The 14,501-nt window shown below is 37.9% G+C and overlaps 3 protein-coding genes across 3 annotated transcripts; 1 reads left to right on the top strand and 2 right to left on the bottom strand.

The window, feature by feature from the left end:
* LOC105171341 (E3 ubiquitin-protein ligase PUB23) lies at window positions 46-1,499 on the top strand. The gene has a single exon (XM_011092453.2). It carries the CDS (start codon window positions 359-361, stop codon window positions 1,343-1,345), a length of 987 nt encoding a protein of 328 aa, XP_011090755.1. The 5' UTR covers window positions 46-358; the 3' UTR covers window positions 1,346-1,499.
* On the bottom strand, window positions 2,650-5,956 carry LOC105156090 (L-gulonolactone oxidase 3). The gene is made up of 3 exons (XM_011072132.2): window positions 5,209-5,956; window positions 3,819-4,074; window positions 2,650-3,564 (listed from the first exon to the last, which is right to left on the bottom strand). Exons 1-3 carry the CDS (start codon window positions 5,881-5,883, stop codon window positions 2,738-2,740), a joined length of 1,758 nt encoding a protein of 585 aa, XP_011070434.2. The 5' UTR covers window positions 5,884-5,956; the 3' UTR covers window positions 2,650-2,737.
* On the bottom strand, window positions 7,148-13,913 carry LOC105171223 (protein EMBRYONIC FLOWER 1). Its single transcript, XM_011092284.2, has 8 exons — window positions 13,636-13,913; window positions 12,494-12,671; window positions 11,532-11,797; window positions 11,282-11,389; window positions 11,004-11,111; window positions 9,890-10,896; window positions 7,906-8,911; window positions 7,148-7,812 (listed from the first exon to the last, which is right to left on the bottom strand). The coding sequence occupies exons 2-8, from the start codon at window positions 12,658-12,660 to the stop codon at window positions 7,520-7,522; spliced, it is 2,955 nt and encodes a 984-aa protein (XP_011090586.1). The 5' UTR covers window positions 12,661-12,671; window positions 13,636-13,913; the 3' UTR covers window positions 7,148-7,519.

The raw sequence follows: 14,501 nt of genomic DNA, 5'->3' as shown, positions 1-14,501 counted from the left end.
ATAGTATATAATAATATTTCATATATTGGTTTCACTTATGACCTCGAAGTCTGTGATTTTTCATATCGGACCCAACAATATGGCCCGAATTAATCTGAGGCCCGAAATGATAGTTCTTGATTGGGCTTCCTAGCCCAGCTAACACGATCATTTTCTTGTCAGTGAAACAAGTCCCCACCTCTCCTGAATTCTGCAAATTTCAGTACTGTACATGCAAAGTAATGCAGAAAAGGGATAATGCCCACCTGATTTTTAATCTTCACCCCTTCCAGTGCCAGTGGGATTGGGATACAAATTACATCAACTCCGCCGGGAGGAGCTTGTGTTCTTGATCCTAGTTTTTGCACTATCCGACGCCATGAAAACCGACCAACCCAAGCTCAAAACCACTCCCCGTACTCAACTTTTTTCATGTGGCTTCTTTCGCAAATGCACGCAAACTGTCCTCAGTCCCACAACCTCCACTCCACCGCCCCTCCCTCAGGCGGCGCCGCCTCCTCCTCCGCCGCCAGCCCAGCTCCCACCGCCAGCCCAGCCTGAGTCATCCTCCTCTTCTTCTTCAAACACCTCCCAGAGTTTCACTCAGTGGAGGTTCCCGCTCTCCAACTCACCCATATCCCACCACTCATACTCGCAGCCGAAAGCTGAAGCGGTATCCGAACCCGACCTGAAATTGGAGGTTGTTCCACCACTCCTCACCAATGCCAGCTTGGAGGAGCTGTTCCATGTGGCGGAGCTCCAATTCAGTTCCGGGTCGGACGCTGGTCGTCTCGGGGCCGTCCACTTGCTGGAGCGTTCCCTCGTCCCGAACCCACGTTCCGCTGTTGACGGCTGCCCGTGCCCGGCCGCGGTGGTGGTTGGGGTGGTGGCGTGCTTGCGGGAGGGGATGGCGCGTAAGCCTGCGAGTAAGGTTTTGTTAGCACTTTGTTTGGTGGAGGGGAATCGGCGAGTGGCGGTGGAGGCGGGCGCGGTGACGGCGGTGGTGGAGGCGCTGACGGACGCGGAGAGCGCTGTGCTGTGGCGGTTGTTAGCAGCGTTGGAACTGTTGTGCACGACGGCGGAAGGTGCGGCGGAGGTGAGAGCTCACGCCCTGGCGGTGCCGATGATGGTGCAAGTAATGGGGAGGATGGAGGGGAGGGGGAAAGAGCACGCGATAAGCGTGTTGGCGGTGATCTACGGTGGTTTGGAGGAAGGGGTGGGGGTGGCACCGGCGGAGGAGGTGGCGCGTTCGGTGATGTTGGCATTGCAAGGTGATTGTAGTGCAAGAGGGAGGAGAAAAGGGGCCCAGCTTCTGAAGATTCTTCAAGAAAACGGACGGGTGGAAACGAGCGAAGAGGAGAGATAAGCGGTCCGGATTGTGTATTTTCAGTCAAAGTTGTAAGATGAAATAATTACTGTATGGCGCCTGCGCATCTGAAAGACGCCCAAGAGGGAGACATATCAGATATCATCCTTGTGTAGGAACGATAATAAATGAATGTGAATTATTATTTTTCTATAATATTAAATTTTGAACATTTACAATTTTTCCCTAATAAAAAATAATAGTAATTATGTTGGTAAATAGTAATATTATAATTTTTAATACACATTTCGATAAATGTTTTATACATGTAATATATAAAATTGAAACATATTCACGTGAGGTGGGGCTACCCCTACACCACATTTATTAATTTAAATTTTTTTATTCTCGTATTTTTTATTACATTTTATATATACACATCATGTTTCACTTTTTTTCGTATATATATATTATTTATATAAAAGTTCTTTTTAAATAATATTGATGGTATAATTATTATATATAAATATAACATGTATATATAATATACAATAATAATTGCAATACCTAAATTTATGCTATTACTCACAACAATTATGTATTTGAAATGCAAAAAAAGGAACATAATTTCCGTGGTAAATCTTGCCTCCATTACTGAAATTGCATCATATGTTTATATATATATAGGTTACTTCTTTCATTTTTTTTTCCTCAAATTAATTTTATACATATATAATATAGTAATTATATACATATGTAAGATAGTGTTTTGTCTTGAATTCATATCGTATATAAAATAATTTTTGAAGTTCTAGATGTTATGTCACGTCCATATGTTCATATAATAAATAATTTTTTACGTTTTGAAATATATTATACATAATAATAAAATATATAAAAATCAACATATTATATTTAAATAAATATATAAGTTAAAAAATTAATTTAAAGATATTATTGATACAAAAGAAATTTAGTATCTTTGTCACAAACTGCTATTTGTGAGTGAAAAAAAATCTTTATTTTTAATATTAGTACTGATATTATGGATGAGAAAAAGAATTTGATATTACAAGATAAGTAACCACCATTTTTTGAGTAAAAATGGGCTTTCTTTATATATATATATAGCATAAATAATGCACGATCACTTGCATAAACACACAAGTAGTTAACTATTTAATGAGAAATTTTAATTCAAATTGAATTTGGCTAAAGTAGAACCAATTATATATGGTAAATGTACTTCAAGAATAGTGACTAATCACATAATACTAATAAGTGTATCATATTTATTGTATAATTATTAATCAATCATAAAGCAAGTGTGATATATTTGTTACGTAATTGGTTACTTTTCATAAATCGTACTTCAATCTCATAATAAGTATATTGAGCTTATATATAATTGATTCAATTGATAAAATTCATTTTGATTAAATTTTTTTATAATTAATTCAATTCGATCAAATTTGAATTAGACAAATACCTACATACTCGAGCTGCAGTGTAAACCAAACCCCTTGTGCAATAATACCCATTTCCAGGGCTACAATGCCTGTCCTCCGAACAAACACACCTCCCCTCCAGCGCACACCCATCGTCATCCACCACCCCTCTCCCGAACACAATTTCATCCGTCCACTCACTCCCGAAAACATTCCCCGGATCCACCCTCCTCTTCGCCTCCACGAACTTCCCGAAACTCGGGTACTTCTTCTCCACACCCACAAACGCGACGTTTCTGTTCTTACCCCAATGCGGCCTCGCCCCGTACTTGAAGAACGCCATCTGCTCAGCTTCTTCCCAGATGTCCTGATTCAGCCTCGGCGTCCAGCCCTCGTCCGCCCGATAGTAGTTGAAGTCGACGACGACTGAGTCCTCCGGCTGGCCCAAGTAAGCGTCGGACTTGGGGACGAAACGGATGAGGAAGCCGTTGTAGATGTCGACTCCGCAGAAGCTTTTAGGGTTGATGTCGCGCAGTTTCTTGATGTCTCGTATGAAGTCCGCGAAGTTGGTGGCGGAGAATATGGCTGTTGTTTCGTAGAAGAAGAGACCTTTGATTCTTGGGTCCCAAGGGCAGACCGCGTCTTTGGCTGCTTGGGGCGAGTATAGACATGAGCCTGAGGTTTGCATTTTGGCCTGGTGTCCGATGACGGGGTAGCCTGTGAAGATTAGGTTGTTTTTCAGTCCGTTGGCTGTCAGCTTTTTGTAAGCTAAGAAGGAGGAGGCCAGCAGGCATTTCGCGTCTGCGTTTCTTGCAGCCTCCGCTGATTTTTCTGCGTAAGGAGAAGAAGATTACTTTTAACTCCTTCTTGGAGTATACTAATTGTATTAATTCTACTTTTGGAAAATCTATTACACTTTGGATTTTATAATATTACACACATGATGTATATATATATGTAAAGTGAAATAGAGCATGCAACAGAAACTGTAATACAAAAATCCAATCGGATGATGCAGAGTTTTCATAATGTTAGGATAAAATTTGCATGCATGTATGTATGTATGTATGTGTTTAGGTGGGTACCTGATGCTCTAACAGATTTGGGTATGATGGCAGAATTTGATTGAAATCCGACAAAATCATAGACCCCATCTCCGGAGGTGTTGATTGGAAGTCGATGATCGTATCTGTAGACTGCTGTATGTGTTGATGGGTACCACTGAATGTCACCAAACTCGTATTGCTTGCCATGTTCCATGAATTCATCCTCAATCCCTCCATCTTTTGTGAAGTTTAATGTAATGCTCCTCTTGAATCCTCCTTCCACCATCAATCTCACCTGCATGCATCTAAATCTAATTGTCATCACTCTCAAATTTATTTTCCTTTTTCTATTTTTTTATTATTTGTTTATTTTTAATTGTACTGTATATCATGTATGTTCGAATTTTTCTAGACAATGAGTCATTTTTAAAAAACAAAATTAGGGTTTTCATGAGTTCAGGTAATTAATTTTAGATAAATGATGTGGATAATATGAAAAAAAATATTAGTTTGTTGTTAATTCTTCTCGCTTTTAAATAAAACTTTAATTATTTTTATATATATACTTGATTACTTTTTAAATTTTGAATATATAAATAATAACAGATTGTATTTATTAAAATAAAAATCTTATACTATATATCTTTCATTATTTTTTCTCTCAAATAGTAAATTCTCTCTTTTTTTGTTTGGATTGATGTATTTGGATTTGAAAAATTAATTCAAATAATTTTACATAATTCTTTTTTAAAATTTATTAATATTTAATAAAATATAATTAAAAAATAAAGCTAAAAGATTTCATTTGAAATGATCCAATTATTTTTAGATATTTGATATCCATAATTTCAAGTTCATCGATCCAAGTATATTATGATTAATTTCTAACATTCACAAGCAAGATTCCAATTTGGAAAATTCTAATCGAAAATCGATTTAGTCGAATCTGAATCAATTATATGGCAAGTGCAATACACTTATTGTGTAATGTATAGTTTAAGGAGAGTAACCAATGACATGACAAGCGTATCACTCTTGTACTTTGGTTCAACTGAACTTGATTTGGATAAAAAATATTTGATTTACAAATATATATATATATATATATATATAAAGAAAACTCTATTTTCACTTACAAGCAATGGTTACTTACACTGCAATACCGATTTTTTAAATTATAAAAAATATACGTATTTATTTTCAACCACCTCTACTCAAATTCTTCTTTTAATCTATATATCTATGACTATCTACCTATACTAAATTCATTTTTATATAATGTGTTAATTTATATATTTTATTTTTATTTATAATATATTTAATTTAAAGCACAAATAATTATTTTTTATTCTTATTTGTAATATCTTTTAAAACATAAATAATTATTTATTATATGAAGGACGTGGCCTAAGTATATATATAAACTGACCTTAGAAATGACTCCGAGCATTCCCAGAGACACTTTTGCAGCATTAAGAAGAGGATCATCGCTCCTCAAGTCTAAAATTCTCGCAAAACCCTCTGATTCTTTAGCAGGAACGATCAATCTAATCCCGACCACATGATCATGAACAGCTCCCCCTCTGCCCCGCCACGAGCTGCCGTGGGCGCCGGTGCTTATCACCCCTCCTACACTAACACCCTCCCAGTACGGCGCCGCCACCAGGCTCAGCCCCTCCGCCTCCACCCTATCAATCAGGGCCCGGAGCCCGACTCCGGCATCCGCCGTCACAGTCATACTCGGCACGTCGACGTCTATACTCGTGTTGTACTTCTCCGTGCTTATTAGGATCGCACGACTTTGATTCGTGGGGCAGGCGAGTTTAGGTATAGTGTGTGAGAATCTGGACACGACTTTCACTTTGAGGTGGTTCTTGTTGGCATTGGCTACGGCTGATCGGAGCTCCTCCTCGGTGGTTGGGTAGACGACGGCCTGCACGGGGCAGTCTTTCCGGTCGCCCCAGACGCCGTAGGAGTTGTAGAGCTTGCAGCCGGTTTGGCTGCACTGGATCGGATTTGGTGGTGGCATGGCGCGTATGAGGAGAGCTGAACCCCATATGAGAAAGATTAAACCGTGGCAAATCCGTCGCAAATAGTTTGCCATCGAGATTGTTTGGATTTACTGCAAAACAGATGGAGGTGATATTTCTGGTTTTCTAGGTATAGAGCTTTCGAGTCGAATTTACGTTCGTGAAGGAAGGATGGTGCTCAAGTCACGATCAAATAGTTTAATAGTGACATTTTATTCTTTGTAAAAGATATGCAATTATGTAAAAAAAGTTAAAAAATCAGTTCTTTTTGTCTTTTAGATAAATATTGTTACTCAAATTAGGTTTGATTTAATCAAATTAATTATAAAACAAATGTAATATTCTTTTCATGTAATTGATCACTTAACTTGAATTATATATCAATCACACGAAAAATATATTATATAATTTATTCAAATTCAATAAAACACGATTTACGTCAAAGAAAATTTTGAGAAAAATACGGATTGTGCTTTGAAGGGAAGACAGAGAATGGATAACTTGGATTGGATATTAAGATTGGACCTTTTTTATATGTTAGTCGTTGAGAGAGAGAGAGGGAGAGAATTTAATGATGTGTATATTATAAATTGCAAATAAAGGCAAGCATTTTTAAGGAAGGTATATGTATTAATATAGGGTTCTTGCTTGGGGGACTGAAAGTGGTCCATATCTATTTAATAATATATATATATATATATATATTTAGTACAGACAGACATAGCATCACAATGTACAAATAACATATATATATATATACATACCTCCAAATTCACCCCGACAACATAATAAATTAAGCTCAACAAAATAATTACAAAGTTGTAATTTAAATATTAGAATTGATATGAATTACCAACATAAATATCACAAGAAATTTCTTTATTTTATTCCGATGAAAACAGTTAGATGTACAAATATCAAAAAATAGTAGCTAGTAGAGAAAATCATTATTACAAAAATAGAGAGACTGATACACACTCAATAGGGTTTGTTGGTAGCTAATAAGATTAAAGTCATTTCAAGATTCATTACATGGTGCGACTGTATGAAGTAGCTAGTTGTGGGCATATCCAAAAATTCTTGATACGTACTTATAATGTCTGCATCAAATCCAAATCCAACAACAGAGCACATCTCATCATTTTCCTCTTCTCAGTAGAATAGGAAGGAGGCAGAATCATGTTACTGTAATGGAAGTTTAGAAATAACTACAGCCACATTAGGATTAAATTATATCCACATGTACACTGGCCCGCCTTCAAATTTGTCCTAATCATAAACACATTCCTGGTTGGTTCGGTCGAAATAGACGACACTCATGCTGGAGAAGTGTGCAAGTACAAAAACGCCCTTGAAGTTACTCTTCAAATTATTATAAACCGGCTGGCTGCAAATAAGTGAGACTAAAACATACATATGCCATTCCATAGGCTCCAGATCAACTTTGTAGTTATTTCCACATATCATTAATCTCAACATAAATGATAATTGCAAATCCCACATGTGATCTGAGTTTGTGTACATATATTAAGAAATCCTGAAAATAAATCAGCTAAAAGAAATCCCGGTACAAAGAAAAAGATGAATGTTGCCCTCGATCATCCACCCTCAAAGCATAAAAACCAGACAGAACGTTTTAAATTAGGAGACGAGCAAATGAGGTGGAAGATGCAGATAAGAAACAACTCATAAGCTCAAAGGAAAAGTCGACTATTTTCTTGGACACTCTTTGCCCGAGGCATCTTTTCTCGCCCTTTGTCTCTTCTGGCTCTCCATGTTCACAAGGTGAGATCTTTCTTTCAAAGCATTCCTCCTCCTAGATTTCAAATCTTTTGCACTTATAGTAAACTCGTTTCTTGCGTCAGGAATGCTGAAATCAGCAGGGTTTCGGTTGAGAGTGCAAACACCCAATGATTGATTACCCCTTGATGGCCGAGTTACAAGATTACTGGGGCCCTCCAAGTTGACGGCTTTTGAGTTCCCCTGCTCTGGATGCATTTGACCTATGAAGAAAGCATCATCTCAGAATATATAATACAGCAATAGAGAAAAACATGCAATGAATAACATCAACCTTTCAGCAAGTTAACATTTACCTTGTAAATAAGATTTCTTCAAGCTTTCACCAGAAAAGCAAACACCATTGAGCAAACCAGGGAAGTCTTTAGTATGGCTACTTTGTGAAAAGAATGATGCACCAATGAACTGGTCGTTCTGGTTTTCATTTCGGTTCAGCCGTGGGTGGTGGTTGCAGGGAGAGAAGGTCTTATCGAGAAAGCCATTTGGGCCCACTTTGAATGAAGAGCCGGATACAATTCCCCGGTCCATCAAAGACAGCAACTGCATTGCTGGAATTGTATCATTGGAATAAGCATCTAAAGATCCGACAGACTTGGGGTTGGACCCAATTCTCCCCTCTTTGACTGAAGATTGATCACGTAAAGATTTTTTGCCATCAACCTTTGTATCAGTGATGGTTTTTCCCTTGTAGCGTTGGTCTGAGAATGGATGCAAGCCCAAGCCATTAGGCTGAATGGAATGGTTCTGGTTAATGCTCAGATGAAAGGGAACATTTTTTCGCCTTGGAGGCCATAACAGATCTGCTCCTTCACTAGGCCTTGGCCCTGAGACGATCGAATTTGTGGCTGAGTACTGTGTTTTCCTCTGTTGGCTCGACGTAAATGAGCTGAAAAGTCTGAATTGGCTCTCGTCCAGATGGCCCATATCCAACTGACAATTTTTTACCTGGTGGAAATTTAGGACTCCCTGCCCGACTCCCGTTTTGCCACTACCAACAGTTACACCACTTCTTGTGTTGGTGAAAGGAAAATTTGTCATGCCAGGGCGTCCGTCCACATAGACAGCAGGAGACCCTCTAATAGAATTATTAATCTCCTCGGGCAGGAGATGCTTCCTCGGATTTCCAAGGGCCCTTTCACGTTGATTCTTGGCCAAAAGCTCGACTATTTCCATGGGTATATCATCTTGAGCTCCTCCAGGTTCTAAGTTATTGTCCATGTTTTGGACAACTTGCGGCTCAGAGACTCCCAATTGTCTCTTGCCTTCTCTAGCCATCTCTTTACTGCAAGACGCAGACATTTCCTGGAATAATTAACAGAAATTCCAGTTAGTAACACCAAAGAAATGAAAACAATTAACATAAAACACCAAAACTAAGGAAAAGTATTATCTGCCACTAGAACATGCATTCATAGGGTACAAATCAGGATTAAACAAAGTGATTAAAAGTGAACCTATTTATTTTTCGTTTTTGTTTTTATTTTTCTTCTTTATTTTGTACTTTTGAGGACCGTCGGTCAATCAAGATGGGAAACAAAGAACTATTAGAGAAGTACTTAAAGATGAGAACATGTTTGTGACTCCTTCATATTACCTTGAAAATATACTTGTGAAAATCAGCATGATATGCAAATCATATCTCCGTCAATGTGATTGCAATTGAAGAAGAATTGTTAACAAAGCTAAGCAACATGGTTATGTATGATTAAGTGATTAAATTGGCACCACAAGGTTGAACCTCAACCAGAAGTCAAGAAGCTACCATCCTCATTCAATTAAAGCAAACCAAACCCAGATTCAAGTTATTGGAGGAATTTTTTGGTCAAGTCAAGTTTCCATATCATGAAAAGAAATAAGAAGCTAACATTGGTGATCTTAATACCTAGTTTCAAGTCAAATCCTCATAATCAGGCAATTACATTGGTCTAGTCGATTCAATACTCTAATTTATTCAAAAAAGATTTAAAATGGTTCTTGATGCCGTGTAAGCTTACAGAAAACAAAGTATCCATTGTTAAACATCAGCTTCAACAAGAAATATACAAGTTGCAGATGTATATTTTTCAAACTAAGGAGAAACCATGAATTATTACCAAGCTTTACAGCTAGCTCAGTAATTGGGATCTCACTGAAAAGTTCATGCTTTATTTGACACCTCAAATATCAATTGTCCACACCACTTTACCAATCAGTTTCGACACATAAGACTGAATCATCCACATTTAAGTAACTAATCAGCATAATAATCAAGCAATTTATGAACAAGTGAACCTAGCATACCATATTTTTGTGCAGAGTCAAACTCCTGTTCTCAGGAAGAGTTGGCAATTGCTTCCCTTGCGCTATAGATGTTTTTTCTGTAAATGACTCATTGAGATCTGGAATGCCCCTAGGTTGTCTAAAAGATACTTGGTGGTTGGAGTTTATTTCAGCTCCCATGTAGCTGCTGAGTGAAAGGTCTAGAGCCACTTTTCCTTGGATATTGCAATCTCCCAAGATGTTCTTGCTTGGAGGCATTAAAGGACTATGATCAGCTTCCACTTCAGGTCTCTTACTCTTTGACAGATTGGAGAGTCTATCCATTTGTTGTCCAGATAGGAAGCTCCCGAAATATGGTCCCGTTTCTCCTCCCAGAGTGGAAGGAACATGTACCGTACTACCCAAACCAGTCTCGGCAGCAATGGCATGTTTCTGTGTAGCAGAGTGACCAGAATTTATCTTGGGCACCTCTCTAATTGTGACTGTTCTGTTGTCAACATTGTTCTGCCTCGTCTTTCTGCTCATATCAAGAGCTTTTTGTTTCCTGGGCTTGATCTGCTGAGTCCTTGCACTAAGTCGCAAATCCAAACGTGTAGGCACATCCCTTTCTGATTCTGAATCAGAAATTTCAACTCTCCTACATGTTTTCTCTGCCTCTGGGATAGGGCCTTTCGATCTTTTAGCTGTACCAATTGCATAAGTCATTTCCAAAGGTCCTCTGTCTTCTTCAAGAGCAGCAGCCTTTCTTTTCCTCTGAGGACTTTTGGAACCTTTTGCAACATCTGTAGGAACATCAAACTGAAGCTGAGGATCTAAATCAGCTTCCATCTCAGTCGATTTGACCTGCATACCACTGGATGACGTAGATCTCACTCGAGGATGATCACTTGTTGAATTATTTTCTTCCTCCATTATATCGGCCAGAGAACGCAACTTCGGTTTTCGCCTATGTGGTAATGCACTAAAAGCACCATCGCTTCCTGATGAAGCATTTTCTGGCTCATCAACTGTAGCAGAAGGATTCTCAGCTGCATATACCATATGAGAAGCACATGTCACAAAGTGAATGCTTTCATCTATCTACACCTATGCATGCTAAACATTTCAAAGCAAGTTGCAAACTCACTCAAATTACCTGCAGTATCATTATGTCTCTCTCTAATCTGGAATCGATTAGCTTCTATACTACACTCACATGGATTTCCACCTTCATTATCCCCGACATTTTTTTTCTCTTTGATGGCTGCACAGATATTTGGAAGTCACAGATCTAAGTATACGAGGAAAATGATTGAGCTATAGCACAGTTAGCTGAAAAAATAACTTGTGGAAAAGATTTGTATTTTGAAAACAATGCAAAGTTAACCAATTTGAAAAAAGTCTTCCTAACTGCCTTATGTAACAAAAACGTACATGTGGTAGCTTTATGTCCCTCAGTGCACCATGGATTATAAATTATAATTTTATTACTTGGACTATTGTCTTTCTCATCCCCAGCATCCCTTGACCTGTGCTCATCACCTGAAAAAATAGTCAAGAAAATACATAAAAGAAAAACAAAAGAAGTTAGAAAAGACAGTGCTGTTACATCATTTCTGCATGTGTAGGTATCCAGAATATTGAAAAACATACAGCACTCACAATCTCGAATTTTAACATGTACCTGTATTTTGTATGTTATGCGAGAACAAGCCATCTTTTCCTCCATCAATATTCAGACAAGAACTTGTACCAGCATTACTTCTGTCTCTCAGTGGCATTTCTGGTGTGGGTCTCTCAGCAGAAATATCTGGGACACAGTTTGTACACTGCCACCATCGGAATCTGGGAACAGATAATGGAGGTAGATTATCCACCACAGCATCACCTTCTGAAGCAAACAGCGAACACATCTTCCTATCTTTTTGCCTCATTCCAGCTACAAACCCACTGCATCCACAAATTGAATGCTCTCCCTTTTATTATTGTCTAAAAGCTCTGAAAAATACTGTATAACTATTTCTACTTCAAACTATTTTCGAGAAAAATCAATAATCAACACACCAAGAATAAAAATCAATAAGAAAATCAGTCCCAGCAGGCTACATATCTGCGTGTGTGATACACATGGTCACATCATATCTAGAAAAGACCAGGAAGAACAAAATACTTTAATGTGGAAAAGATGGAAACTTAAGCACATAGGTACAACTGAGACATAGACGAACATCTTTGAGGGACACTAAAGGAGCTCAGACATACAAAATTTTAGCATCGCATTCTCATTATACAGACATAAGAGAGTCTATATTTTCAATGATATAATATATATATATATATATATAAGTCAATAAAATTTCAACTGCACACAGTATCATCTTTTGTAGCCTTGCAGTTCTCAATCCCTGCATATCCTTCGTGACAGCAAGCACTCACCAATCCAATACAATTGTTTCAAGATATTGTATATCTCTTATAAAGACTATAATTTGGCATGCATAAGTGCTGATGAAACAAATTTCCCACTTAAATATCATGCACCATGCAGAAAAAGTTTTCAAATTAGCCAACCCTCAATGCCTATTGATAAAGGAACTAGCAAATGAACGCACAAGGCTCAAGCCTAGCAAAGAAATTAATGCTTACCGTATTGAGAAATGCTCATGAGCTGGTGACTCAATCTCTTCCATAGCACAACTAATATCTATAGCTATTGAGTTAATTTGAACTAGTGATCCCAAAGACTTTGATGCAGAAGCCAGAGAATCACTTCTCCTATGACTTTCATCCACAGCCACAATACTCTTGTCCATTTCAAAACAACCTAAAAGCATCCAATATAACAATTAGTATATAAATCATTGTATGCAATACCTGCACTTGCTTCTAGAGAGTTAAAATCACAACATCGAATCTTGTTAATGCTGTGCAACAGATCCACCAGCATATATAGCTAGTCAACAGTAAAATTAACTCCACATGCGATATAAGAAAGGAATGAAAATCTAAAAGGTGAACTGAATGTAAATTAATCACAAACTAGGAGAAATGATATGAAACGAGAGAGAGAAGCGATTAGCAACTAGCCAAGTGACAAGAACAATGAGTGGCGGCGCAGGCGTTTAGGCCTTTACCCGAACAAAGTATAGAAACCCTAATTAGCAATTCCAGCAAATGCAAGGCTGTATCCAATTAAAGTGTTCAGATTATATCATAAGTTACGATTGAAGCATAAGTAAACGCATCGAACAGAAAGCAAAATGAGTCACAAAAGGAATAACAAGAATAAGGTAAAGCAAAATTAGGGTTTCTTTAGGGAAAAAAGGCCAATCTGGCTTTCAACGAGATCAATGAAAAGAAAGATGCATCAACGGCTCAAAAATTAACTCAAAACCCATCTCTCACATACAATGATAATTGTACAAAAATGAAGCTACCGATACTAATCTTATGCATTCATTTCAGTAACTTATATTAGGGTTTAACGAAAACGTTACGATTATTTGTCCAACTCCGACTAGCGAGCGATGCATCAAAAACAGTAAATAGTAAGTAAAAAAAGTAGCATGAAATGATAAAAACGTCAAAAGAAATCTAAACCAAAAAAGGACATAAAATAAATAGACCAATAAAATTAAATGAAAAAACCCACTTCAGATAAATAAGGAAAAAATCAGCTGAAAGTCAGCTAAGACCTAAGTACGGATTACAAGGGAAGAAGATTCAGACATCGAACGAACAACATCAAGAAGAGATAACAGTAGAAGACATAAAAAAAAAAACCGAACCTTTATTTGATCGAGAAATCAGATCAAAACCCCACTGATTGACCCAGAAAAATCCCTCCACGGCTCACTGAGAAACAATCGCAATTTGATAGAAGAGAAGCTGGAGAATCCATCTATATGATCTTCTTGAAGTGATTCGCGAGCGGCTTGGAGGAATTAGACCGCGAAATGTGAGAGAACCCTAGAGTTTTTTAGGTTTGAAAAATTCGCTAGAGAGAAGGGAAAAAATGTTTTACAGAGAGAGAAAAAGAAAATGAAATGAAGACAAAAGCATTGAGAGAGAGAGAGAGTATAGTGTGTGTGTGTGTGTGTGTGTGTGTTTGTGTGCGTAAATTACTAAATTTTTAATGTCAGTTTACTGTCGACACATACGGAGTATTTATACCATTTTGTCGTGTATACATACATACATGCATGTGTATGCAGACCGAGGAGAGAGAAAGCCCTCATCCAATCACATCACGCCACCCAGGCACCGAGGTGCGATGCTTATCACCATCCACTATACGTTTTCTGAAACCCTAGTCAAACGAGGGTCCGTGCGTTCCCCCCACGCACCGATTTTGAAGGGTAGTTGAACAGTCACTGTCTTGTCAAAGGATGGTCCACGCACTAATAAGCTATCCCATTGGTGCGTGCGGCTCACCGCACTTGCACCTGAGAGTGGTGGAATTTTTCTTGGACATGGAAAAGAGAACCCTAAATTTGTGTGGTAATAAAGAAGGAAGGTAAAGGTGGGGATAACCCTAAAGCCTGACTCTGAGGGAGGCCATTACACTTACAATTACAATTAACTAACCCAAAAACAAAAATCAAAAATTAAATGTGGTTAGGTAGAGATAAAGATGTGTTAGGGTTTTTTTGGG

This window comes from Sesamum indicum, linkage group LG1 (assembly GCF_000512975.1).
Source record: "Sesamum indicum cultivar Zhongzhi No. 13 linkage group LG1, S_indicum_v1.0, whole genome shotgun sequence".
Lineage (NCBI taxonomy): Eukaryota > Viridiplantae > Streptophyta > Magnoliopsida > Lamiales > Pedaliaceae > Sesamum > Sesamum indicum.
This window is presented reverse-complemented; position numbering and strand designations above follow the sequence as displayed.